General features: G+C 36.2%; 2 protein-coding genes across 2 annotated transcripts; both read right to left on the reverse strand.

The window, feature by feature from the left end:
- Nucleotides 1–675: 675 nt before the first annotated feature.
- On the reverse strand, nucleotides 676–1,857 carry LOC116163880. Its single transcript, XM_031478010.1, has 2 exons — nucleotides 1,369–1,857; nucleotides 676–1,287 (listed from the first exon to the last, which is right to left on the reverse strand). The coding sequence occupies exons 1-2, from the start codon at nucleotides 1,801–1,803 to the stop codon at nucleotides 676–678; spliced, it is 1,047 nt and encodes a 348-aa protein (XP_031333870.1). The 5' UTR covers nucleotides 1,804–1,857.
- A 22,502-nt stretch (nucleotides 1,858–24,359) lies between these two features.
- On the reverse strand, nucleotides 24,360–26,309 carry LOC116163881. The gene is made up of 2 exons (XM_031478011.1): nucleotides 26,162–26,309; nucleotides 24,360–25,230 (listed from the first exon to the last, which is right to left on the reverse strand). Exon 2 carries the CDS (start codon nucleotides 25,176–25,178, stop codon nucleotides 24,360–24,362), a length of 819 nt encoding a protein of 272 aa, XP_031333871.1. The 5' UTR covers nucleotides 25,179–25,230; nucleotides 26,162–26,309.
- Nucleotides 26,310–26,529: the final 220 nt, after the last annotated feature.

A 26,529-nucleotide genomic window follows, 5' to 3' on the forward strand; every position in this document is an offset into this window, starting at 1 on the left:
TATATACCTACATCAAAACTTTTTGCATATTTTTCACTAATTTTCTGCATATACAGGCTGATCCAAATTCGAGGGATGCCATGGGGAAACTGTAGGAGATAGTAGGTAGTTTAAATTTGGCAAAGTTGCGTATTTTGATGCTTAACAAAACGCCGTTTTGAAACTGAAAACATTCCGACTACTTTCGAAGATATCCGGAAAAAAACCAAAATTTGCAAAATCGTTTTTATTTATTATTTATTTCTTATTCCATATCTGTAAAAAAACGTAGAAGGAGTCACATTTCCCTCCGAAATTTGAGTGCAGGAGCTACCGTGTATCGAACGACTATTTTCGAATATTTCCCTGGCACAATTCAATATGCATCGAGCACAACTCATTACAGTAGTAGTGGAATTTGCGCCTTAAAAAATTGTTTTTCTACGAAAGTGATGAAAGTCTTGTTTTCTGAGAAAAAAGTAGCCTTTGAAAGTAGGGTTTTGTCGCACTAGTGTGGAAAAATTTTTCCACACTTATTTTCCACACTCTTAAGTAAAAACAAATATACCTTTTTTTTATTTTAATGCCACAATTTACAATTACAGCTACTTCTGGCTAGTAATATTTAAATTAATGGTAAATGATGAACAGTTACTTATATTAACACCTGGAAGTAACGAATTTGACACAGAGCATTTAGAAGTTATTAATGTAGATGTGGACGCTGTCGAAGATGTGCAACTTGCAAGGATCATCTGGTTGACATGTCGAAGGTGTGCAAGGATCATTTGATTGACAAGCATTACCAATTATTTTGTTACATACTTCTAATTTGCCTTGAAGAGAACCATCTACGTATCCTTCCGCTACCGTCGACGACCGCCAGCCCCCATGACGTTTAAGACTCAAAAGGTCTGCTCCAGCATTAGCAAGTAGCGTTGCGGAGGTACGCCGAAAACAATGACCCGTAAAACTAGAAGCATTTGGCAATTTCAGGTAACTCGCAATTTTCTTAGGAATTGCTCCAAATGTATTAATACCCACAGGTTGTACGGTACATTTTCCCATTTTATAATTTAAAAAAAGTCGCGAAGTTTGAGCATTTTGAGGACGAAGCGCTTTATATTTCTGGTACAAGTGTATCCAATTCTCTTTTTCCTCCGTAACAGAAAAAGTTCTTGGAACATGCGTTTTGGAGTCTGGAATCGTTACGAGTAAAAACGTATCTTCGCCTTGGATATCGTTCACCGTCATTTTCGTCAACTCCTCTCGACGACAAGCCCCAGCAACTCCTAATATTAGAGCAACCTACAAATAAATTTCATTATTTGTGTGACATATAACAAATGTATAGACATGAAAAAATAGTAGGTAAGTATAGGTGCTTACTTTCATCATTAAAAATGTTTCATCGGGTGCTTCCTCTAAAAACGTACTGATTTGTTGCCTCGTAAAAGTCAGCGATTTTTTCGGCTTGTGACCAACAGATTTACGTTTCAAAAACGATTGTAACTTGGCATACTTGGAAATGTCGACGTTGTCTTGCAAAATCAACATACTTTTCAACATGGAATACATTGACCACAGTGTCGATGATTTCAATTTTCCAGATTTTTCGACAAAATAGGCAAGCAACACGGTTTCTGTATACCGCTTGACTTGTTTCATTTTACACCAATTAAAAAACCTCTCTCGTTCTTTTTCGTACCGATTTCTCGATTTTTCAGGCAAAAGCTCAGGCATAATTGATTCCGCCATTGCAGCAACCTCAGGCGGAGTGCACATAAATTCATCGCCGCTCTCACTTTCTTCATGAACACTCATTTTCAGCTTTTAAATTCTTGTTTTACTGAAGAAATTGCTTCGTACAAAACTACATGCAAAATTACTAACCGGCTTTTTATAAACAACTCGTTGGTAACTAAGACAACGTAGCGGCGTCACGAAGACTTGATTTTATATTTTTACAGATAAACACGAGAATCGTACTACGACTTGATTTATACAGAAATTGTTGTTTTAACATTTTGATATAAAATTTTTCTCTAAATCTTTAAATTCGAGAACTTTCGTAGAAAAAATAGTATGTAATACACTTGCGGAAAGGATTATTGAAAAACTTGTATGATTGGAGCACTCGCTAACGCTCGTGCTCCAACTTTCATACGCGTTTTTCAATAAAGCCCTTTCCGCACTTGTATTACAATATACTATTTCCCGTTTCAATTGAAGAAAAACTGATTTTCCAGATCAGCACAAATTAAAATTGAATCAACACCATTTAGCACAACCCTAGAACTATTTAAAAATTGCGGGGGGCTAACTCGATGAAGCTCCACAGAACTAAAAGTTCAACATGTTTCGTTTGGAAATTTGCTTGTATAGGGTTTCCTATGCGTTTTAAAAATTTATGTGAAGATTGGGAATAAACCTTTTCCTAGAAAGATGCCTGACATGTTTGTAGCCATATTTTTAGATACAGAGGAATATCAAGTAATGCGGGAAAATACCAGTATCCCACGAGTTCGACCTGTTTGATACTGCTTGTAAAATGTACACCGAATTTCACACTGGATAGTCCCTTTCGTATAGACTTAAAGCCCCGATGTCAATAAATCTTGGAAATTTGTCGTCTTTATACTCGTAATTTACAGCGACCATTTATTACTTTTAAATTATATTTCTTCCTGTTCATTTAGGACCATCTGTATACCTTATTAGTCTCAGCAATAACTTTAAAATGCAGGATGACTCGACGGTGTTATCCGAAGTGTCGAATTTATCGAAAACTATACCTAAACATTTTACTACAAAGGTTTTTTTTGCGACAAATCTAAAGGGCGCAATTTAAAATACGGCATCACTTTATTATGTGCAATAACATTTAACAATAGTCTTTCGTGTGCGCGCTAAGTTAAAAGCGAGGTTAAAAGGGACGAAAGACCTCTTACACTACACGTGCTTTGCACTTTTATGGATTCACATTTATATAAGATCAGTCGCAATTTATAAATTTAAAAATTCATTCAAAAGGAATAATCATTTTGAAATATTTTCCTACAATACTATTTATACTTTCTTGACAAAAAGAACTGACGCTGTGGTCACAACTATTTCTTTTCGTTCTCCATTGTAAAGAATACAAATTTGACAGGGACAGGGAATTATTTTTTAGGCCCCCTATTGTCTACCCTTACCTAGTTTCAGTTCATATTTTATTATTTTCTATTTCAGTATTGCGCTAATGATTCATAGACAGTAATTATCGATTCGTTAAGGGATGTGCGTAATTCGGTTAATGCATGCGACTGACTGCTTTCAGATCTCAGGATTAGAACGGCATTTAGCGGTGTACCTCTGTGCTGAATTTTGATGTGTACCCAAAACCCTAAACGTTCATTAATTGATTAACTTAACGGTGTCAATGGCCCAGCTACCTAACGTTTAATGCAGCAATTAAAAAGCGTTCAGATAGTGCAGCGCGATGTTACCGTATTAAGAGAACAATGAACCCGGTTACACGCCGTTTTTTGGGGGCTTAATTCGACCACGTGAACCACATGAAATATAAGACGACATGAAGAGCGCTCTTTAAAATTTCTGAAACAAAGACCGCGATCGGCGCTATATATCCCCCTTCACTTGAAATACTTCCTCATTATCTTCGGGTGCACATTGTCGAGAGTTTCTTGAACCTAATGCATTTTGGGAGAACGTGTACGATTCTAAATCGAAAAGTTGTGAGCTGAACAAATAAAGGGATGATCAAATTACAAAATAAATAAACTTGTCTTACCAGTTATAAACTCGTTTGCAATAGTGCGTAGTAAAAAGTGTTTCCCGCCCTCGTTCCCGCCTCGGTGTCTTCGGAAATCATTTTATTCTATAAGCATAATGTTTAGGAAGATTGACAGTAGGTATCATACAGCGTATGCGATATCCACATGCTTCAAACTGAAAGTAGTGAGTTGGTAGGTACTACGTTGTGTTTACAACACCCTGTATGTTTATATTCGATATGAACAAAACAGGAAAAACCTTGTTTTTTTCCAAGCGCAATTTATGCAAAATTGCTTATGAGCAATTTATTGGCACATGTGAAGTTAGTCCGTCCGATATATAGGTAAAATGATGCGTAATATGTTATTATTCTTGATCAATCGTAGAGAGAGTTTGAAATCTAGCTTACTCTTGAAAATAAGGGGATCCACTTTACCAGCTCCCAATTACGTGAAAGGTGAACTTCTTTAGAGTCCTGAAACGATCATTAATAGTTCTAAAGTTCCTCATAACTCAATAATAAGTCAATACAACAGATGTTCTGAAAAAATTTCCCGATATTGACTCTAGTTTACTAAATACAGTGTATTCCAATTAAAACAAGCTACCATGAACAAGTTAAAGAGAGAAACTTTATTTAGTAAATAAATGCTTTCTTGTTGCCTATTTTAAGGCACAGGCATACAAATGATTGTTAATATTAACCGAATTTTGAATGACGCACTGAATTTTTTCTAGAATCTCTTTGCCGAAACCTTATTAGTTACTTCAGCCAAATTCCTTGTCAGCAATTAAAAAAAAATCCGTCCACAAGAAAGTAGCACTGCGCATGTAGAACCTATTCTTCGACATGTCATTTCAACTTCATTTTATAAAAATCATCTTAGGTAGAAGCACAAAATTCTGATACAACTGAATATTGAACGATAATCGAGATCTTCGTGCAATTATTAATTTTACAACACTTCACCCTCGACTTCACCTGTTAAGGGGTTGATTCTGTCCCCTCAGATCAGCATAGCTTGTAAAACAAATTTTTTAATTTGGTAGATATTAGCAAATGATATTAGTCTCGGTATTACTTTTATTCCAGGTGCGTACATACAAAATTTCATTTAAATCTGTTAACAAATTAAAAATTGGATAGCGCAAATACAAAAGTTGGGTTGCGCATGCGCAAATTTTTTTAATTCGTCTGCATAGTTGCTTGAGGTTTAAGCTCGGGTTTAAGGAATATGTAGTAACACAGAAAACCCGGACATTCATATGTTCTTTGTAGCAAAACTGATACAAAAACCCCATTTTTTGGAGGTTTGGCCACTTTTTGGGTTGTGTAACTTTTTGGCCCGTTAGTCTACGTAGCTGAAAAACAATAGCGACTTTTCTTATATCCTTGAGATATATGCGTACCGATTTTCAAAGCGACCTAAGTTTTTGCCCAAAGTTATCGTGCACACGGACAAACGGGCGGGCAGGCAGATGGACAGACAGACACACAGACAACAGGCAGACACACACACAATACAACGGCAACGATAATAAACGGCAAGAGTGTAAAATTGTGGTACACGTGAAAACAATGATTTTTTACTGTAACTTTTTTAATAAGAAACTTCCTTGGTGCAAACCTCGACACCATAACGAAGCAAATAGCGAAAAAAGTAGAACAATAGCTCTTCAGAAGTGGCCAAATAGCGCATTTTTTTGATTTTTATGGAAACCCCGCCCACTCAAAAATAAAATAAAAATAAATAAAATTCATTTAAATATCATGACAAATTAAAAAAATTAGACCGACGATTAGTAAACCAAACACACTCGAATAATTTGAAATCCTTAAACCCACCTCGTAAAGATCATCCCGGCCTCTTAAACCAAAAAAAAACACCCCTTTTAAAACCTAACCAAATAGAATCAACACCGTAGGGCTGCCAAAATGCATTTTTTAACAAAACATATCCACTCACATAGGTCCCAAGGACCAGTCGAAACTTAACCTAATAAAAAATAAGAATTCTATCAACTAAAAAAAAGCTTCTGATACAAAGTTTTGCATTTAACCCTCAAGTAAAGTATCAAAACGGTTTATAATATTTTATAACATAAGAAATGCAGTATTACTGAAGAAAAATGAAGCAAAACTACGAAAATGTCCTATATTTGTATGCCGGTGTGAAAAGGGCGGCCAATTTTTCCGAATGTACCCGAAGCGAAAATAGACCTTGCCACGCAATTTTTTTGTTTGCGTTTTGTCCGTCCATCCGGACCCAGTTCTGCGGTTTTGAAATACTTTTAGGGGACTGGTCCTAGAGTTCTGGAATTTTTTGCAGTAGGTAGAAGGTACAAGGTAGAATCTATAATTCAAAAAATAATTTATTCACCTTGTAAATATTCGAAAGAAACTGAGAGTCTTGAAAAAAGCTGTTTTGAAAACAGCGAAAGTAATAAGACGACAAGAGAAAAATAAACAAACGAAAAAGAACCAAAGGAGGATTAAATTATAGGTTATGTTTAGTATTTAATATTAAATTTCGCTGTCTCAAGGGGGCCCCTCCATGAGGGGGGGATTCTTCATGGTACTCAAATGAAAGGTCTCGCCGAAAAGAAATTAATTTCTACCAATCATACTCTCCTTCTAGACTCCTTATCGTGATCGGATATAAATAATTCCTTATAGCTCGAGAAACACATTGTCGAAGGATGGTACAAAGGTCTATTTGTGAAGTCTCCCTATTAATCTAACAAGAAAGAAAACATCGATAAATCTAGCGCTATTGCTATTACCTTAAACGCAACCATTTACTAAGCAATTTCGGTTTAAGAAAATGGGCTTTATCTGTGCACAATTTATACCTACTTGTTTTGCTTTTATTCATTTTCCACCAAATACTAAAACAATTCTCATATAATTAAAAAATAATGTATATTTCATGGAAATGTAAACAATGTACCTCGTCCAAAAAGAAAATAATGGAAAAATACAATAAAAAAAACAATACAAAACATCTAAACTATAGTTATTCAATTCACTGTTGCCGTAGAAACTCTTTCACGCTGTAAAATGCGGATTTTTTTACATTTAATTTAAATTGTGGCGGTGATTTTATTACTTTAACATCATCAGATAAATGATTAAAAAGTTTTAAGAGAGTCAGATCCGAGAATAAATAATCAACCAAAATATCCAGGTGCACTTCCGTCTAAAGAGTTAAAATAGTCACCCCCTTATCGTTCTCGAAAACGGCACCTACTATCACGATAAAATTTTCGTGGATGGTTAACGATAGTTCGAGAATAAATAGTTGCATCTAAAGATGGTACCAGTTATGGTAGGTACTCACATTATAATATCAATCAAGGTTTAATAATAACATTCACAGTGTTGGTAGTAGACAGTGTGTTTTCTAAATGATGCTCTCGAATGTTGATTTTCTGTTCCATGTATGCATTTTATTTAACTGATTTTCATTAATAAAGAAGCAGTGTTGTTAAGCCCCCAATGAGCGGCTTAACACAACTCCTGTTTTTATATAGAATGTAGGTGGGATGCTTATTACTTATTCATGTCTTATTGATCGCCCTCCGAATACAAGCGACCATTTATAACGCCTCTTGGATGACTATATGATCATTTGTTAATTTATCATAAACCAAAACATCCATCTACAGTATGGGGGAAATTCGGTGGTTGGAAATCGTTGCAACGGTTGCTCCTTGAAAACATTACCTATGCTTAGTTGAGAAGATTATTGGATATGCATGCATAATTGGAAGATGGTAGTGAAAAAAAGTATGTGCACCAATTTGGTATTCAATTTGCTAGTTTCAAATGTACTGATAATTGATTGATTTAATTGAGTGTTAACGACACGTTAAAAACAAATGAATTTCGATGAAAAATGCATGTCGGAGCAAATTTAATTGGATTCGGATTGATGGCAATAGACGTTAAGCGTTTCGTTGTCAGTGTCAAGGCGAATAGACAATTTTTCTAGTTCCCCTCGTATTACAAGCAATTTCTATGTAAATTACTCCGATCGCCGTACATAAATTAAGAATACGTATACCCAGCACTCCTTGTCCATAAACCCCCAACCCAACTGTTAAACACTCATTAAGAAAAAGGTACACGCCGAATAATTTTTTTTTGCGCAAACGAGCAAAACTGATTATTGATCTTGGATTAACGGGAATTTACGATCTTTTATTAGGAATTCCGCGTATACGTCCACATTTATATTCAATAGATATTTCAGTGTATATTTTATCGTCGAGGGGGACGTGTAAACATCTGCGGAAATAGCTAATAGGAGAATTTCCCTTCCATGAAACGATGCGTATCGGTAACAAACAAAGTTACACGTTGCACACGATGACAGTGGGAAAAGCTTTTGTACGCAAAAGAAATACCAAATGACATTTTAATATAAGCCACCAATTAATTGCTAGTTTGGTCTGCTTAATATATTGTGCTTTTAAACAAAAGTACTGGAGGAATCCTAAATTAACTAATACAGTGTGTGAATCTTAAAAGTGTCCAGTATAGGAATATATTGAAAACGTAAAAAATATCAAGACAAGTTGCCGATATTTTCACACTGACTACTTTTGAAATTGACGGATTGTGTGTAATGTACACAAAATCTCCAGTAATTACTTGTTGAAGTGGTGTTCTGTCAAATTCTACAAGATGAAATCGTTTGTTTTACTTTACAACGTTTTTATTTTGCCTTGTTTAAATTTGTTTTAACAAATTATAATAAAAATCCATATTGCAATATTAAAAGTCTGTAGTTAATCAATTATTTTACATTGCGCAGTGTCCCAGTGTCTCTTTCCTTTGATATCCTGATCCTGCTGGATTTTTCAGCATAGAAGTCAATCATTACTGTAAGTGTAAAATGTACTTGAATTTGCCATATACTTGTTTATTTTATTGATGAATTTTTTAACAACCTAACATCAACCCCAATTAGAGAAACGTGTTAATAATTTATTAATAGTGCAAGAAACTAAATACAGCACATACTTATAAATTTCCAACGGGCCATTATGATCTACAGGCTAGGTGGCAGTCGCCACCCGTCCCCCCGTGCCAGTCCGCCCCTGCTCGTTACGTAAGGAACAATAAAAATTTTGGCTGTTGATTATCCTCCAAAACTCTTCCAATTAAATTTTTCTTCTATGAAACTAGAGGGGTAACAGCATATATTATTTAAAACCCCTACACCTTTTGCCCAGATTATAATATACTGAACCTAGTTAAAATGCGTATAATATAGGTGGATGTTTTCCCTTCAATAAAATAAAAACATGCTAACTTTAACTTCTCTCTTTATGCGTAGCACAGATGCCTACCGATAAATTACAGACATCGCATGCCTTTTTTGTTTCATAGCTCAGAGGTAGACAACATAAAACTCTCCCCTCGTATAATATGTAACTTTCACATCGTAAAATTTCTGCAAGGCCCCAAATTTACGTATAATTTAAATGTGATTTGTTTGGTTTACTGCTAAGGCGTGGACCGGAATATTGAAAAACGTATCATAGTTGACAGGGCGAATATCTGCTGCTGGCGCGGCTTTATGGTTTTCGCCGCAAGTTTGTTGGAAATCTTAAGGCAAAAGAGGGCGAAGTGCTAAATTCCGCAGAACGAACAGTAGGCATGACCGCTTGGACCCTTGAAGGTTGCCGAAGGTTAAAGATCCTTTCAAGTCCTATTAAATTACAATGTCAAGGATTTACAAGAACTGGTATCGTGACACTTGTTAAAAGAGCACGGATTAGGTTTTGGAACGTGTTTAATTATTTGAAAATAACAGGTGACTATATGAGGGTGGTTTTCTTTAAATTTTTAGTTCCTCACGATGAATTTAATTTTTCGAAGCAGGTCGTTTCAAGCCGACATAAATATCGTATAGTTTTGCTTCGATGATGCGTAAAGTACTTTCTTACGTTGAACAAGAGAAATGTAGGTGATAGTTTCCGTCCATTTTGTATAACGAGAATAAAAGACAAAAACCTACACTTCAAGGTTAAGAAATCGACATGTGGGAACCGGTATTGAAAAAGAAAATTAACAGGCTTCTAAATTCCACTTTCGCACAACTAAATTATAGCAATAATTCTCATAATTATTGGTGTGTGTTGCTGTAACCGATTTTATTTAATTAAAAGCAAAAGTCAATCCAAGATGTATGAGTTTGCATGGAATACAATTAAAAAAAAACAGAATCGGATAGTAGGTAATAGGCACAAAGTAAAACACGATCCACCCCATTTGTAAATTGCAGCAGTTCTTACGACCACACGAGAGATTCAAGCTACCTTTCTAACCCATGATGGTTTTGGGACCAAACACATTTTTGTATGCCGTTATTTCTCACATAATGTGCGAAATGCTGGAGATCAATGCCATGATAAGTTATGTGTAGTGTTATTACCCGCCTTGTCTATAATAGCTTTAGTATTTATAAGCATCTTTCTGTATGCGGCTTCTAGCGAATCTGTGATTGCTATCTATTAGTTATATTTTTAACCCAAAATTAGTAAATGGTTTCCTTGCACATTTTAAAAAATATATAATTTATAAGGATCTGAGCGCCATGTGTTAGCAGCATCAAAAGTACAACCCCCATACAGACATGTTTGTGTGTTTACTCGAAATTTAATTATCAAACTTGAGAATAAAAATGGCAATATTGCTGACTTCCTTTATTACTCAGGCGGCAGCAGATGCAGGGAACTTGTGTTACCTTGCTTTCTTATTTAATTTTGATATTTCACACGTATTTACATTTTTCGGTCTATTTGTTTTATGGCCATCTTTTAATTTTCCGTCGTGAAACGTTATTGTTAGCGTAAATAAGGTAACCTCTATTTGCCTAAGCAAGAAGGAAACCATTAGAAACTTATAATTGCTTTTCAATCATAGTTTTAATAGCTTCTATAATGTGTCCTGTAAATAATAAATTCTGACAGGTTCGCTTGATAAGGCTACGCTATTCTTTTTCTTTAGGTACCTACCTATATTGTAGGGTAATTGATCTTTACAATTTACAAATTTAACGTGTTTAGTTGCTGCCCCACAACTTGGATTTCGATTCAAAATTCACAGTGCCCTTTTCGCATCTCGACCATTTATAAACCGAATTGCAAACTTTTTTTCTTATAAAAGTATTTGAATGAAATTTGATACATAGGCACTTGGAATGAAGGAAAATCTAACGCCAGTTTCAAAATTTGGTTTTGCGCATGCGCAGTTTCAATTTTTTTATCTATGGAAGCATTTAAGTGAAATTTGATACTTTGGCGCTTGGAACAAAGGAAAATCTAACATTAGTTTCAAAATTTAGGTTTGCCCATGCGCAGTTCCAACTTTCTTATTTAGAAAAGCATTGAAATGAAATTCTTCTTATAAACTGAAATTGAAATAGCATGTCCAAAATGGATTGCTCATGTGCACCGCTATCTTTCATATTTGTGGCCGGATTTTTACGATTTATTTTAACAGAAGTTCCATCTTACAAATGGGAAATGAATGCAAGTGGAAATGCGCTTTATGTAAATCGTTTACGATTACTTTTTAACTTGTTTAACTTATGAATGCGTTGTTTTTATTTCTACCGGAAAGTTCTTTCGCAGTACACCTTTTCAAAGTAACCTACGTTCTAAACGTCAACTCTATTTTCGACTGTAAATCGTAAATCGCCTTTTTTTTCCATTCCCGTGGAAATTTCGTAAAGTGTTTTACTAACTCCGACTCTTTCGCGAGCGTACGTCCAATCATTTCCAAAAGTTTTATCGCAATCGGATGGACAGTTTAGGCAGGCATAAGAAACAGACAGACAGACTCTCATTTTTGGACATAAGCTCGGTCTCACATCGCACAAATACGCCATTGCGCCTGCTCGTCTTAATGCAACGCCTTTATAACTATATACACAGCGATCAAAAATAAGTGACCGTCTAGTTACCTTTGTATTTTTTGTTTACATGGGAAATCGTACTTAACTTCAACTTCCAAAGCGACTATTATCATTATTTCTTGTATTTTTCAAATATTTTAATTGTTATTCTGCTATTCGGGTTGGAGAAGAATCAAACAAATCGCTCCAGCGGTTCTTAAGGTTTTGCGAGTTAAAAGTTGTTTCAAAATTCATACTGTGCACGAGGGTGTCATGTTGCAGTCATATTGACAATGTCAGCAGTTCCAAGTAGTAGTGGTCACTAACAAAGACGCGGTCAATGGAAGATGCGAAATATGACCCTTCCCCTTTCGAATGATAAGGCAGTCGATGCTAGTCACCGGTTGGTATACGACATTCTTCTTTCCTAAGGCATTCAAATTTAAACGATGTGCTTCCAAAAGTGGTTTTATTTAAACTATGTATCCACATGTGACGAGGAAGTCGCTTATAATACTTTTATTACAATAGCTGTTAATACACACGTTTAACCCAGCACATTTCAATTTAGTGGATGAAGAAGTTAACATAACCATACAAAAATTAGCTGTCAGGCTGTCACTTCAGATTTTTTTGTTTCTGACGAAATATAACTAACATAACCCCACTTTTCGACGAAATGAAGTGAACTTTTAATTAAGATTGTGGATTATTTAGGGCTTCTCCCGCAAAATTTTTTTGAAAGCGCTTAATTAAGATGCCTTCTCGCCATTTTTATTAATTTCATGATCGTACTTGGGGGCTTATTACCGTCACGTACCCGTAAACACTTAACAATGAGTTATTATTTAAGTAGTTCTTTAGTGTGTTTGTTGTCGTGTGTTGCACTGTGCACATTTTTAATCTTTTGAAGACTTGTGTGTAAAAAGAGATACCGTTTCAGAACAAAATCCCACTAGGAAAGGCCGTGGCACTTCTTTGAGTGTCATCGTGTAAGGTGTCCGAACATATTCCAAATGGTCTCACTTATTAAGGATCCTCAGATCCTTTATAGTTTTGTATTGTCGTCAGTCCGTCCGTCCGTCCGTGTGCGCTCTAACTCTTTTTAAAAGTGGCCGATTGTGTTGAAATTTGGTGTACGGGTACGTTGGACATTAAGAACGGACGCTATTGATTTTCAGGAAGCTGGTTCAACAGGAACAAAAGTTATAGGACTTCGAGTGAATCGGGAACAGGAAAAACTGCGAACTCAATATAATAGAAATCAACATATTTGATTCCCTAGGTCATGTATCGAGTTCGGATTTTCGCAAGATTATTCCCTATGATTCTTAGAAGTGTAACATCAATATCAATTCAATATAACTCTTCTCTGTGGTCTAGGTCAAAAGTTTTAGAGCAAAATGTACCCAAAATTATTCTTTGCACATGAATTTAGAGTTGTAAAAGCTTTCAAACGCATTATCTTGATGCTGAAAGAATTGATATCGTGCACGTTTGATAACCGCATGTGTGTGATTCAAAAATGTTAAATTATTTTTTTGAGGCCCCATGGATTTTGATCAAAATATGTCAAAATCGTTATTCATGCACCAAGATGGTTGAGAAAAAGACCAAGAGCATTATTTCAATGACCAAAACATGAATTTGATCTATTTTTGGCGAGCACATGGATTTTGATCAAAATATGTCAAAATCGTTATTTATGCATCAAGATCGTTGGGGAAAAAACCAAGAGCATTATCTCAATGCCCAAGACATAAATTTAATGCATTTTTGTTAACTATAAGATGTATTTTGTAAGATTAAAATTAATTGTCGATATTTCGTTGTGTCGGTTTATTAATTATAAATGTCCGGGTCAAAACGTAATTTTACTGTAGTACTACTCTAAGGATCTATGCCGACTTTTCTTGTACCTTCTGAGAGTTTTGAATCATTTCGTGGAATTTGAACTTTAGATGCGACCGATTAATTTATTTCGCGGTTTTTTAATTTGACTAGAATTTTTGAAATGTGGTTTTGCTTTTAGTCGGCGGAAATAATTAGCGGAATTAATTTCTTTCGTTCCTTAAATCGCGGCTTTAATTAAATCAATTATTTCTTTGAAAATAAGGGCAGGATCAAGATGAGGACTGTTTTAAAGAACTATATAACGTTGTAAGACTTATAAGCGTTTTTTGTATGTTTAAATAAAAGTAAATAGAAGAGGAAGTATTTTAAGGAGACCTTTTCGCTTTTGGCCGTTTGTGTGAAGTCGGGTTTTTGCCCGCGGTATATTAAAGCTTTAGGATTTACGTGAAATCAAGTATTGGACGTGTTTCTTAAATTAATTACAATTAATACAATTAATAAAAAGTCATTGTCATGGTTAGTCAAGTTTATAAAAGAAAGTTTGTTTCCAAAATGACATCAGTTTTGTTCTTATGATTGATTTGGACATCGCAGTTTATGAATAGATTATTGACAGTTTAAAGGCAATTAAAACTTTACTATTTAATCTGTTTCGATCAACCGTCTGTTGCGTGGTGCGTGTCCCTGGTCCTGAGTGCCATTTTTTAAATTTATTTATTGAATCAATTTGTGTTGTAAGTTCTTACTTACAACACAAATTGATGTTCTCTTGAACAGTGTTCGTATTCGAATGAGTCCAAGTTACGACCCAGGATTTTGTTAATTGATTATGTGAGTGACTGAAATTAATTGAGTTAGATGTGTAGCTTAGTGACCGTTTGCCATTGCACACAACAATAGAATATCATTACTAATATTATCGTTTAGATGCATGCTAAAAGTTACATAGCAGCAAAGTAAACCGTTCAACAAAAAATCCTCTGTATTTACTTACATATAACGTTTTTCCAAGTGAAACTGGTAATAATACGCTAACGTTAACGCGTCTGTAAACAACCGAATACTAACAGAAAATAGAAAGTATATCTTTACAATGCAATTAGGAGCGCGATTTTCCCAACGCATTCGAAAATCAAAGACATAACATAACTGATGAATGACCTTGCTTGTGGTGCAAGGTCGTTGAAAACAAGAAAAAGGTTGTTGCAATACTTTCACGGATACTATAATTTAATTAATCAGATTGCAAGATATAAGCAATCATGGACATTTTCTTATTCTTTTCGTTGTATTTTTGTACGTCTTATGTAATGTCTAAGATTGTTAGAAGTTCTGAAACGTATTTCAAATATCTTTCTAAAATTAAAACCTCAATTTTATTTGAGGAACAGAAAGGGAAATTGCATGATGGTCCCTGTGCCATTTCTTCAGAACTTCAGAAATTCTGAGGTTATATTTGTAGGAAGATATGTGAAATACGTTTCAGAACTTGCAAACATTTTTGAAATTAATTTGCCTTACCACGCGTTCTTGAGGATATTTGTCGTGGTAATTTTGTTGGTTTGACAATGACTATGATTATGATTGAAGTGAAGTGTATGTAACGATAGTCCATAAAATATTATCTCCAATTATCATTAGATGGAAAATCTCAATTTCAGATAATTGCCTAATTTGTTAGAAAAACTCGTCTCCCCTTTAAATTGGCGCCAAATTAACTGGTATTCGTGTTACAGTAATTGCGGCTTCGCCATTTTTCCATTGGCGCCCTACATACTCGTATTGTAAGCCTTTCATAATTTCGTCGTATATAAATGCCGCGGTAAACTAATTAGTACCCTCTGTCTTATGATAACAGGTAACTACAACGAACGGCATTATTTCATTAGCGTCTACTCACTTTGTAATTACTTTAATCAGTATTAGTAGAAATGTCCTTTGTTGTTAGTTTCAAAATGACGTTCTTTGTCTTCAAACTTTAAGTTGTACAGCTTCACCGATGTTAAAAGATTGCAATCTTTCTCATTTCCTTAGTTAGCTCCATTCCAGTGCATTAGAGCACCTGCAAAAAATGTTGCAATGAAATTACCAATATCCCGTAATAAATTACTAGCTAAACGCGGGTGGCAGTTAATCCAGGGCGGTTTTAGCAATTAACGATATTAGTAAGGATTTTAGGGGATAACGAAAGGACGTTCTGGGAAACAGCCACCCGCAAATAATTTCATATAAAAGTTTGTCGTTACTATTCGGTAAATATTGCCAAACATTGTCGGAAGGATCTTTAACTTACGGATTAAAGCATTAGCTAATAATTTATTCAGTTCAGTTTTAGTTGGAAAACGCTAAACCGCCAGGTATTTTGCTGGCATGAATAAACTATGATGGCGAAATACTACGTGTTCATACTGAATTCTTAATTGCACAAATTTTCCATTTCTTTCAGTCACGCTCAAACTTTTCTTGTTTTACGATTTATATTCAAGTCTTATTTTTCGCTTCCTGCAAAATAAGTTACGTTATGAAAGGGCACTCCGGATGTTTTACCCCAATTGACATTAATTACAAGTAATTATCATTTTGTATAAAAAAAGCGTACGCCTGCGGAATTACTTCATTAATAAATTCCTGCAGTCTCCGTATAAAACGGGCAAAGTTTAGTTTAATTTAATGCCATTAAGACTTTTTTGTTCTCATTCTACCGGTATGCGAATTCGTGACACAACAAAACCAAAATTCTTTACGTCGCGGTTTGTAAAATGTGGTTTGATTGGCTGATGAAATCACTTAAAAAAATGCGAATGATAATTTGTGGTAAACGTTCCGATTTTAGTTTACAGTAGTCACTAGGTGACAAATAGTGACTCATCCGACCTCGACTATTACCACCCAGTGTGTCAGCCACCCAGTTTATGCACACAGAATAATAAATGTAATTATTAGTTGACATTTTTTATGGAATTCGATGCATAGGTTTAAATTGGATGGACGATGATGTTTTTCTCCTTATGGGTCATGGTGATTACCTACATAAAATGAAACAAAGAAAAGTAGAGAAGTTGGAATATGCCAACCAGACTCTCTCAGACACGCCGGAGGTGCGAATTAGTAGGATTTACCACCTGAGAAAGGCCGAACTGGTAGAATAATTAGAAAACCTACAATTGGATTCGGAAGGTACCGTGGAGGAACTAAGGGCAAGACTAGCTGGATACTACAGGGCAAAGGAAACAGCAGCTCCACTATTGTTAATGAATTTGATGGAGATGGTGGAAGATACAGAGACAGAAGGCACCGGAACAACTCGAAAACCGACCGGCGCAATTCAACCGTTAGAAACCAAACCAAAGGTAGTAGGTAATAACTACAAACAGAGATCGGGAACAAAGACTCCAACGTGTTGTACCATCGGCAGCGGATATCTGTGACCAAAATTCGACGGTAGTGGTGATCCTTTTATGGAAAGAATGGAAGAATTACGAGAATGCTACAGTTACAGTGGAACAGAATTATTTTTGGGGCTACCAGAACTGAAAGGCAAGGCTCTGTTTGGTACAGCTACAATAAGAGCACATGGAAAAAGTCTGATGAGGTACTGGACAACTTTAAACTTTATTGCATACCACATCGACATCAGTATAGAGGAAGACATACGAAGGTGCGTACGGGAGGGAAGAGAATCCGCAACGGAATACGTCACCAATGATTTAATCTGAGCGTTAGATTTTCTACAAAGGCATCATCGATATAGCACAAGGAAAGTTACCAGATCAGGTAATTAAATTAAGTTCGCTAGAGAAACCCGAGTTAGCAGGGATTTGGGGGATTAGATCAAGAGCAATTACAAAGGTTAAACAACTTCCTGGAAGAGGAGTTATGACAGTATGACATATCGTCAGCGAGAACGTATGCTGTGGAACATAAAATAAGCCTCATACCGTAAAGGAATTCAACCCCATCCGGAGAAAGTATTAGAAGCCATATTTACGATGGAACATCCCCGTACTACTAAATCTTGCCGAAGATTCTTGGGATTAACCACATCTTATAGGAAGTTCATCCCCAACTTTCTCCTGAACTGAGAAAGGTATAAAATTTCAGTGGCGACCTCGTCACCAGGGAGCATTTCAAAAGTTAAAAGAAAAACTCACATCAGCACCTATACTTACGTGTCCATTAGACAAATGTTTCAATTACCGACAGATGCAAGCCGCACTGGGAGCAGTGTTAACACAGGAACAACAGGAAGAAGAAAAGGTGACATTAGTAGAAGCTCTTAACGCAGCGGAGAAAAAGTATTCTACAATCGAGCAGGAATGCCTAGTGGTTGTGGGGACCCGTGTGAAAGCAGCAACCAAAAGTAGCAAGCCATTTTTCCGAAGTTGACGTCACACATTAAAATCCACATTATGAAATAGTGACAGCGGGTTACGGGCAAACTCCAATTTACAGTACTTTTACCGAGACTTTTACCAACAAATAAATGACAATTGCAAATGATAAGGGAAGATACAATGGCGTCCCAAGTTGTTTTGTACAAGTTTGCAAGCACTTTTCTCAAAACTGCAGCGGGTTGCTTCTGTTGTTTTTAATTCTATTTAGTAGCACTCTTACCAAGAAAAAAATGAAAATTGCATCCCTTGCAAATAATAAGGAAACTTCCAGAGGCGTCCCAAGTGACAGTTCGCTATGGTACAAGTTTGCAAGCTCTTTTCACAGAACTGCAGTTGGTTGCTGGCATTCTGTGTTGACGAGAAAAATTTATTTGCAAGGGATGCAATTTTGATTTTCTCGTTAGTAAAGGTGTTACGTAATAGACTTAAAAATCAGAATGGCAGCAACCCGATGCAGTTCCGAGAAAAGTGCTTGCAAATTTGTACAATAGCGATTTGTCACTTGGGACGCCCCTGGAAGTTTCCTTTATCATTTGCAAGAGAAGCAATTTTTATTTATTTGTAGGTAAAAATACTGTAAATGGGAAAGACAGGCAAGATAATTTTGAACTGTAAAATGGAGTTTGCCGCTGTCTCTGATAATTTGTTGCTTGGGATGTCCCTGAATGTTTTGTTGGGGAAAGTTACTACTGGGTCCTTGGAGAAGGTTCTATATTCTACAAGTTAGAAGCGGAAAACAGATCTCTAGCAAGCCTCTGTTATTTTTAGAAGACGGAGGTAGGTAGTAAATGAAATGCTGACGTTACTGCATAATCAGGCATTTAAACCGTGACGTCACTATTTCATAATGTCGTTTTTACTGTGTGACGTCCTCTTCGACCAATTTCAGAAAAATGGTTTGCTACTTTTGGTTGCTGCTTTCACAAGTGTTGTGAGGGCTGTGGAAAAGCGTAAGAGTTAGGTACAGAGACGGCAAAACACATCACAACAGATCATCGAAACCTGAAGTGGTTACAGAAGATGGAGAAACCCACGTCCAGACTACCTAGATAGATTTCCCGTCCTCAACAATATAATTTTGAAATCATTTACAGGAAAGGTCAGCAGATGCCTTGTCACGAAAATATGAAAATGTTAAAGAAATACCAGAGAATAAAGAATGCAAACTTGTATCAACAGATGAAAGAAACGGTTGAAGCACATCCAAATAATTCTCGTGATTACCGGGTAGAAGATCCTTTCCGGCATCGACACCAGAGGTGGCGGAAGCTGTGTATCCCAAAAGGACACAGACAAAGAATGATGCTCGAATGTCATGACGAAGCAGATTGCAGACAGACGGGCGTAGCCAATGCTATTGCCAGGTGCTACTGACCAGGAAGTAGGTACTCGAGACATTATTGATTATGTCAGGAAATGTGGAACATGTTTGAGATACAAGAGTACCACATAGGCTCCTATGGAGATGCATTATTTCAGAGTCCATAGTAATCCAGCCTTGGGAGATCGTAAGCACTAAAGTGATTGCTTCGGACAATGGCGTTCAATCCGTTGGACGCACGTTTCAGGCAGTGATAAAGGAATGGGGAATTAAACACCGTTCAACTGCTTCTTATTCACCGCAAGGTAACCCGGTGGAAAGGCCAAATAAAGTAATGCAGGAAGCATGATTGCGCAAACAACGAAAAATGGTCAAAAGAAATGGGATGCTCAGCTGCAGCAAATAGCTTTTGCAATAAATTCGGCACGGCAAAATTGATCCCAGCTTTTCTCAATTTTGGACGGAAACTTCTGCCGGTGAAAGAGAATAGGTTGGTACCATACTGGAACTTCAAGAGCAGGCAGAAATTATGGAAAAACTGTCAGTTAGTGAGAGACAGGTATGGAAATAAGTATACTGTCGACGACGATACCGACAAGGAAAAAGGTATAATGAGTAAATGAACACCGAAATATTAGGGACTCTATGATATCAAAAAAAATATTTCTCCTGTAATAATAGAGGTAATTTTTTACCTAAACAGTAAGAAAATCCAACGGGTCCATGTGAAAAATGTTCAACCAGTTGTTGATCCCTCACCAAGCTGTTAATTCCCATATAAATGGAGGGGAAGGCAACGTAAAAGATCCGTAAAAGATAGAGCTGTTACCATCACCTCTAGAAGATTTCATGAGGATATGCGAAGAGGTCGCTTCATTCATAAGATAGTTCGATAATCTAGGAATACAAAGGCCATTAATAGCCAAGCCGAAAGTGTTTCGACATTGACCAGGAAGCAGCGTCGAAATAGAAGACGAATTTCTATTCATGTAGGTAATGGAAAGTTGGTACGAATAACTCGTTGAAAAAAAGGCAGTGTACAACCTTTCTTTTTTACCAAAAATCAACTGCACCAAAATTTCTCGGGAAACACTTTTTCTTATTAATTTTTGGTGCGTAGAATCCAAAACAATTCGTACTTTTTCAATCGGACATCTCAATCAAAAGTTATGGACTAGAAACTAGGGAATGCAATACCGGGATTGATAAATGGAGCGGGATCCCGCGGGATTTGCGGGACTAAGGAATTTGTCGACCAAGGGGACGACTCTGTTTACTTTGCTAATGAAACTGATAACGGCGAATTATTTTTTAAATAATTGTTAAACTTTTTTCGTTAAAAATGTACTATGATTTTTGAGGCACTTTAGAAGACTTTTTGTGCTTTTCAGGTAAAGTTTTTTTGAGTTCTAAGTTAGGCCGAAGGTACTTTTTTGTTAAATATTGTGATAATTAGCGATTTATTTTAATACTACGCCAAAAGTGGCTTTAAGAGATGAAAAATTTGAGGTTGTTATTATGTAACTCGATCATTAAGATTTATTTTCGAAGATATTAATTAATTCTTTTTGTTTCAGGTATGGATCATATTTATGGCCTTATGGTTTCAAAGTTACAGGTAGGTGCTGTCCAGTAAAACAATAATGAATAAATTCGTGCAAGTAACATACTGCACTAAAAAGAGGATTTTTTTGCAATCTCGATTGTATTGCCTATACTGTAGTATGTATAGAATTAAATTAGAAAACGAAACCAAAAGTTTGATATTAAATTTCATTTCAATTTACGGCTAACTGCAAAGGTGAAAGGCGGGTATAATTACTTTTTGGAAACCCTCGCAAATCTTGACAGCCCTGAAGTGCGGTGATTAATTTCCATATTATTTTTTTCTTAATCGCGCGTGAATTGCAACTGCCATTATTTCTATAAGCACTTCGTTGATTATATTTCCCTTTTCTGTTTACGTAAGGTATTGGTTTCGGCCGATAAAAACACTAATTTATCCGCATTGCGTGGTTTGAAAATTAAAAACAATTAAATTTCTCTTATTCTAATACTAATTAGCATAGATAAAGTAACAGAATTTTAAAATATGTAAATTCCTATAATTACGAAAATGTTCATCGTTTTACGGCGGCTCCTCTGTTCTTCGTATTCTTAATTACTTGAACATCGTAATTTTAAATAAACTCGCGTGCGAAACCACGACTGCGGGGCTATTTTCTCTTTTATTTTCAACGTTTTTCTTTATTAATGAAGCGTGTTAAGTAATGAATGCACCATATTGTACATTGAAATTTAAATATTATGCCAACTTCGTTTATGGAAGTCAATTGCACTCTCTGTTTTAAACAGCGTTTTCTCAGTCATATTTCTTCCAAACAAAATGACATAAACACAGATTTGCAAAGAGGAGTTAGTTTGCGCTAGAAGATTCACAAGATGCACCAGATGCAAAAGGTAAACGATTTTATTTTCCAACCATGTGTCAGCTCGAATAAATCAACTATTTTAAAGTAATTAAATATAACAGCTTTTATACACAAAATGTACTAAAAATCGCCCTGGAAATCTCCAGTAATTTCGGAGAAAGTCACCACCCTGCACGTTGAACATTTTAAGGACTATAATATTCGCAAATATTCTGGATGTAGTAAACTCTTCCATTTATGAAAATATATACATTTCTAAATAATTATTAGTTTTATCCTGTAAAGTCCATTAATTTACTAATTTGTTTACTTTTCAAAAGTAAATGTATAGTCAGCAAATTAAATTTCCAGTGAGAGTGCTGACTAGGGCTGATTACATTGTATATACAGTGTTATTTACTAACAAGTAGACATAGAGATTTATGTGTATTGTTTTTCCCTATGTCTACTTTTAAATGACAAAGTATCTTCTGAAGGGCGCCTAATTTTATGCAACTTAAATTCTTAAATAAATAAAGATCTGGCTGTCTCATTAATTGATTTGAATATTGTTCTTTTGGCTTCCGTATTTTTATTTTCGTTCGTGTGCGAGGTATCTGACGAAAAAAACTGATATTGTCACGTGGACTATAGTGCCGGTATTCTACATGCTGTGATACAGCCAGATGTTTAACTTGATAGAATTCAAAATCTTGCCGTACGGTTAGCGTCTAGGTGCTTTCCGAACTGACCCTTTAAAAGTCCCTATAGGGAAGGCTAATACACTACCACTTCCTTTTCGCCGTAAGCAGCTGATGGTTAACTATTACTACAAAATTCTAATAAATAGGGAACATCCGAACCACCAGGAATTTGTTGAAAATGTAAGAAGGGGGCGTCTTGATAGGTGCAGACCTTTGGGCATCAGGGCAAGGGAAGCGATAGCAGAACTTGATTTGTCAGACCGGGAGGTCTTGCATCTGTCAAAGACAGCACGCCAGACCCTTGTGAAACGGAGAATGTGGGAGTACTGGGAAAGACAATGGGCAAACTCAGAAACTGCTCTGAGAAAGGTTAAACCGAATTTAGCACCAATGTTTTTAATAAGTGCGGCAAGAATTGACCTGGTGAGGATATACAGATTGCGACTGGGACACACTGCTATCACACATGAATATTTACTTTCTAACTCTAACCGACCCCAGTGTGAAAACTGTGAAGTTGATCTGTCGTTAGAACACATAATGTGTCAGTGCCCACGCTACGAACAACAAAGAAGGCGACTCGACATTTGTGCAACAGTAGAGGCAAACTTAACAAGTGAAAAGTGTAGAAATACGCTAATCTTTTTTAAAGAAATAGGACTCCTTAATAAAGTCTAATACTTTTAACTTACCTCGTAATAAAGGCCAATAGCCTCAGCAGCTGACGCCTAAGGAGGGGTTTTAGTGGGTATACCCAATATTCGGGGGAGCCCCACACTTTGTGCGTAAATGCATTTCCCCTCCTAAGAAAAAAAAATACACATAAATCCCTATGTCTACTTCTTAAAATTCACCCGTTGATATGCGAAAAACCGTTAAGTTCAGATCTAGTTAAGTCCGTTAAAGTGCGAAAATGCGTTTGTTCGCAGATTACCTAGTTATTCATCCTGCAGATGCACTAGATAATGTACAGATTGACAACCAAGTATGCGTTAATCTGAAAAAAATGGTTCTTTGCTTAAATAGAACATTAGAGTTGACTGCTACAAATACCTTTAATTTGGTATACTCAGTAAAAATATAGAAAAAGCAAATCTTGTTTAAATTGTGAAAAGATAAATAATTACAACATTTTTGAACAAATTTTCTCACTTTTCTTGTTTCTCGGACAAGATCGCGTAACACGTTCCAGTGCACTAAAGAAAGAGATGGCTATAGAGCCACAACGTCATTTACACGTCACAAGAAAGCTTATGAATTAGGGGTTGTAAAACACAATTCCTTTTTGTATTGTGAATTAATTCCTAGATTAATTCGTTTTTTTTTATTAGGAGTTTTATGAGTGCTTTTTAACACAGAGGTCTTACAGCACTGTTACAATAAGTCTTACAGTAACATAAATAGATCTGTAGCTTTTAAAAATTTAACAATATCGATAGGACAGGTAAACAATTTAGTACAGGAATCGTTAGTAACATCATGGTCTAATCTCGATTGTTGATATTTGGGGCAGTCCTGCAATATATGTCTAACGGTCAATATCACATTACACTGTTCACACATAGGTTGAACGCTGTTCTGTAGTAGAAAATCGTGAGTCATTCTAGTGTGGCCCATTTTTACCCTGTTCAGCACCGTTTCTTCTTTTCTCGTTAGTGTAGCCTGTAGCGGAACCGGTCCATTTCAGAGGACGAGGGGGAAGGAAGTATTGTTTTCGTTCTGCCAGGGCTGTCCAGTGGTCTAACCATTTCCGATGGATTGTACCCTGTAGTAATGATTTACAGTCATTTCTCAGCAAGCACTGTTCATCTTGTGTGGTTTTGTGAGTAGCTTCTTTGGCGAGCTGGTCCACTGTGTCATTTCCTGTAATGTTCGTGTGCGACGGAATCCATACAAACTGTAGGTGTTTACTGCGGTCATGAATCAGCCGTCGGAGATCGTGTATTTCCTTCATATATTCATTGCGCGAATAAATATCGGCCATGCTCTGTATGCCACTCAGAGAATCAATCGGTCAGTATGCAGTAGGTATCGTGTTCACTATTTAGGACGTACTTTAGTGCTTGTTTTATAGCATACAATTCTGCACTATAAATGGAGGACTCCGGAGGTAATTTAAAAAGGCCTTTTTGCTTCTCAGAACTGAAGGCAGCTCCTGTACCTGTAGCATCTTTAGATCCGTCAGTAAAAATCAGCTTAGATTTTTCGTGGTTTGTGAGTATATCTCGGAGCAGGATCTGATACCAATTGGGATTTGTTTCTGCTTTACGGTATTGAGACAATGCGATGTTAATGTGCGGTGGAGGAATAGCCCACGGATAGGGTAGTGAGAATTGTGGGATTAATGTGGGTTTGCAGTGAAGTTCTTGTAGAAGTATTTTGGACCATACATTACAGGGTGGAGATATTCTTGGAGCGAGTTGGTAGCTATTCTGAAATAATGGTTGACTGAAGTCTGCATGGTTGGGATGATTTCGGTTCCCTAATACCCTCACAGTATAATTCAGTAGCTGCTTGGAGATTCTGTATTCTAGTGGAATTTGTCCGCTGACAGCATATAGGCTCATTATTGGGGTGGTACGGTGGGCTCCCGTGGCGATCCTCAATCCATAATGATATACCGAGAACAGTTTTTTAGTCATTCTGTTAGTAGTGGAGTTGTAAATACTTAGGCTGTATTCAATTTTTGATCTTATAAGGGCATTGATGATAGTAAGTAACGTTTGAGTGCTTGAGCCCCAGTCTTGGTGAGCAATCATTTTGATAACGTTAAGTGAGGACTTGCAACTGTCAATTACCGAATTAACGTGGGATTTCCAAGACATTTTTCGGTCGAAAATTAGTCCCAGGTATTTGACTTCCGAAACGTTTTCCAATGTGGTNTCGAATAAAGGGAAATCAAACTCCAATTTCAAAATTTGGTTTTGCGCATGCGCAGTGCCAACTTTTTTATTTATGGAAGAATTTAAACGAAATTTGATACAGAAGCACTTCGAATAAAGGAAAATCAAACGGCAATTTCAAAATTTGGTTTTGCGCATGCGCAGTGCCAACTTTTTTATTTATGGAAGAATTTAAACGAAATTTGATACATAGGCACTTGGGATAAAGGAAAATCAAACGACAATTTCAAAATTTGGTTTTGCGCATGCGCAGTGCCAACTTTTTTATTTATGGAAGAATTTAAACGAAATTTGATACATAGGCACTTGGAATAAAGGAAAATCTAGCGCCAGTTTCAAAATTTTATTTTGCGCATGCGCCGTGCCAACTTTTTTTTTATCTATGGAACTATTTAAGTGAAATTTGATACTTAGGCGCTTGGAACTAAGGAAAATCTTAGTTTATTAGTTAGTTATAGTAAATTAGTTTTAAAATTTAGGTTTGCGCATGCGCAGTTCCAACTTTCTTATTTAGAAAAGCATTGAAATGAAATTCTTCGCATAAACTGAAATTGAAGTAGCACGTCAACAATGGATTGCCCATGTGCTACGCTATCTTTCATATTTGTGGCCGGATTTTTACGATTTTAACAGAAGTTGCATCTTACAAATGGGAAATGAATGCAAGTGGAAATGCGCTTTATGTAAATCGTTTACGATTACTTTTTAACTTGTTTGATCTTATAAGGGCATTGATGATAGTAAGTAACGTTTGAGTGCTTGAGCCCCAGTCTTGGTGAGCAATCATTTTGATAACGTTAAGTGAGGACTTACAACTGTCAGTTACCGAATTAACGTGGGATTTCCAAGACATTTTTCGGTCGAAAATTAGTCCCAGGTATTTGACTTCCGAAACGTTTTCCAATGTGGTTCCATAAAGCCTTAATCGTGGGAGCAGTGGTCTTCTTTTATTTGTGAATGTCAAGCTTTTCGTTTTTTGCTCTGAGAAAATAATACCGTTATTCTTTGACCAGTGTTCAAGGCGTTTAAGGGAGCGCTGAAGCAATCGTTCAGTTGTCCTTGGATTATTACTAGACGAAAAGATCACGAGATCATCCGCATATAGCGTCCCCTGCACTTCTTTGGGTAGTTCATCTAATATATCATTAATGGCAATCAAGAAAAGGGTAGGGCTCAAAACAGATCCTTGGGGAACACCATTATCTTGGGTAACTTTTTCCGAAAAAGTATTTCCAATACGGACTATGAATTTCCTGTCAGTAACAAAATGTTT

The sequence above is a fragment of the Photinus pyralis genome, unplaced genomic scaffold, assembly GCF_008802855.1.
Source record: "Photinus pyralis isolate 1611_PpyrPB1 unplaced genomic scaffold, Ppyr1.3 Ppyr1.4_LG2, whole genome shotgun sequence".
In the NCBI taxonomy this organism is placed as follows: Eukaryota; Metazoa; Arthropoda; class Insecta; order Coleoptera; family Lampyridae; genus Photinus; species Photinus pyralis.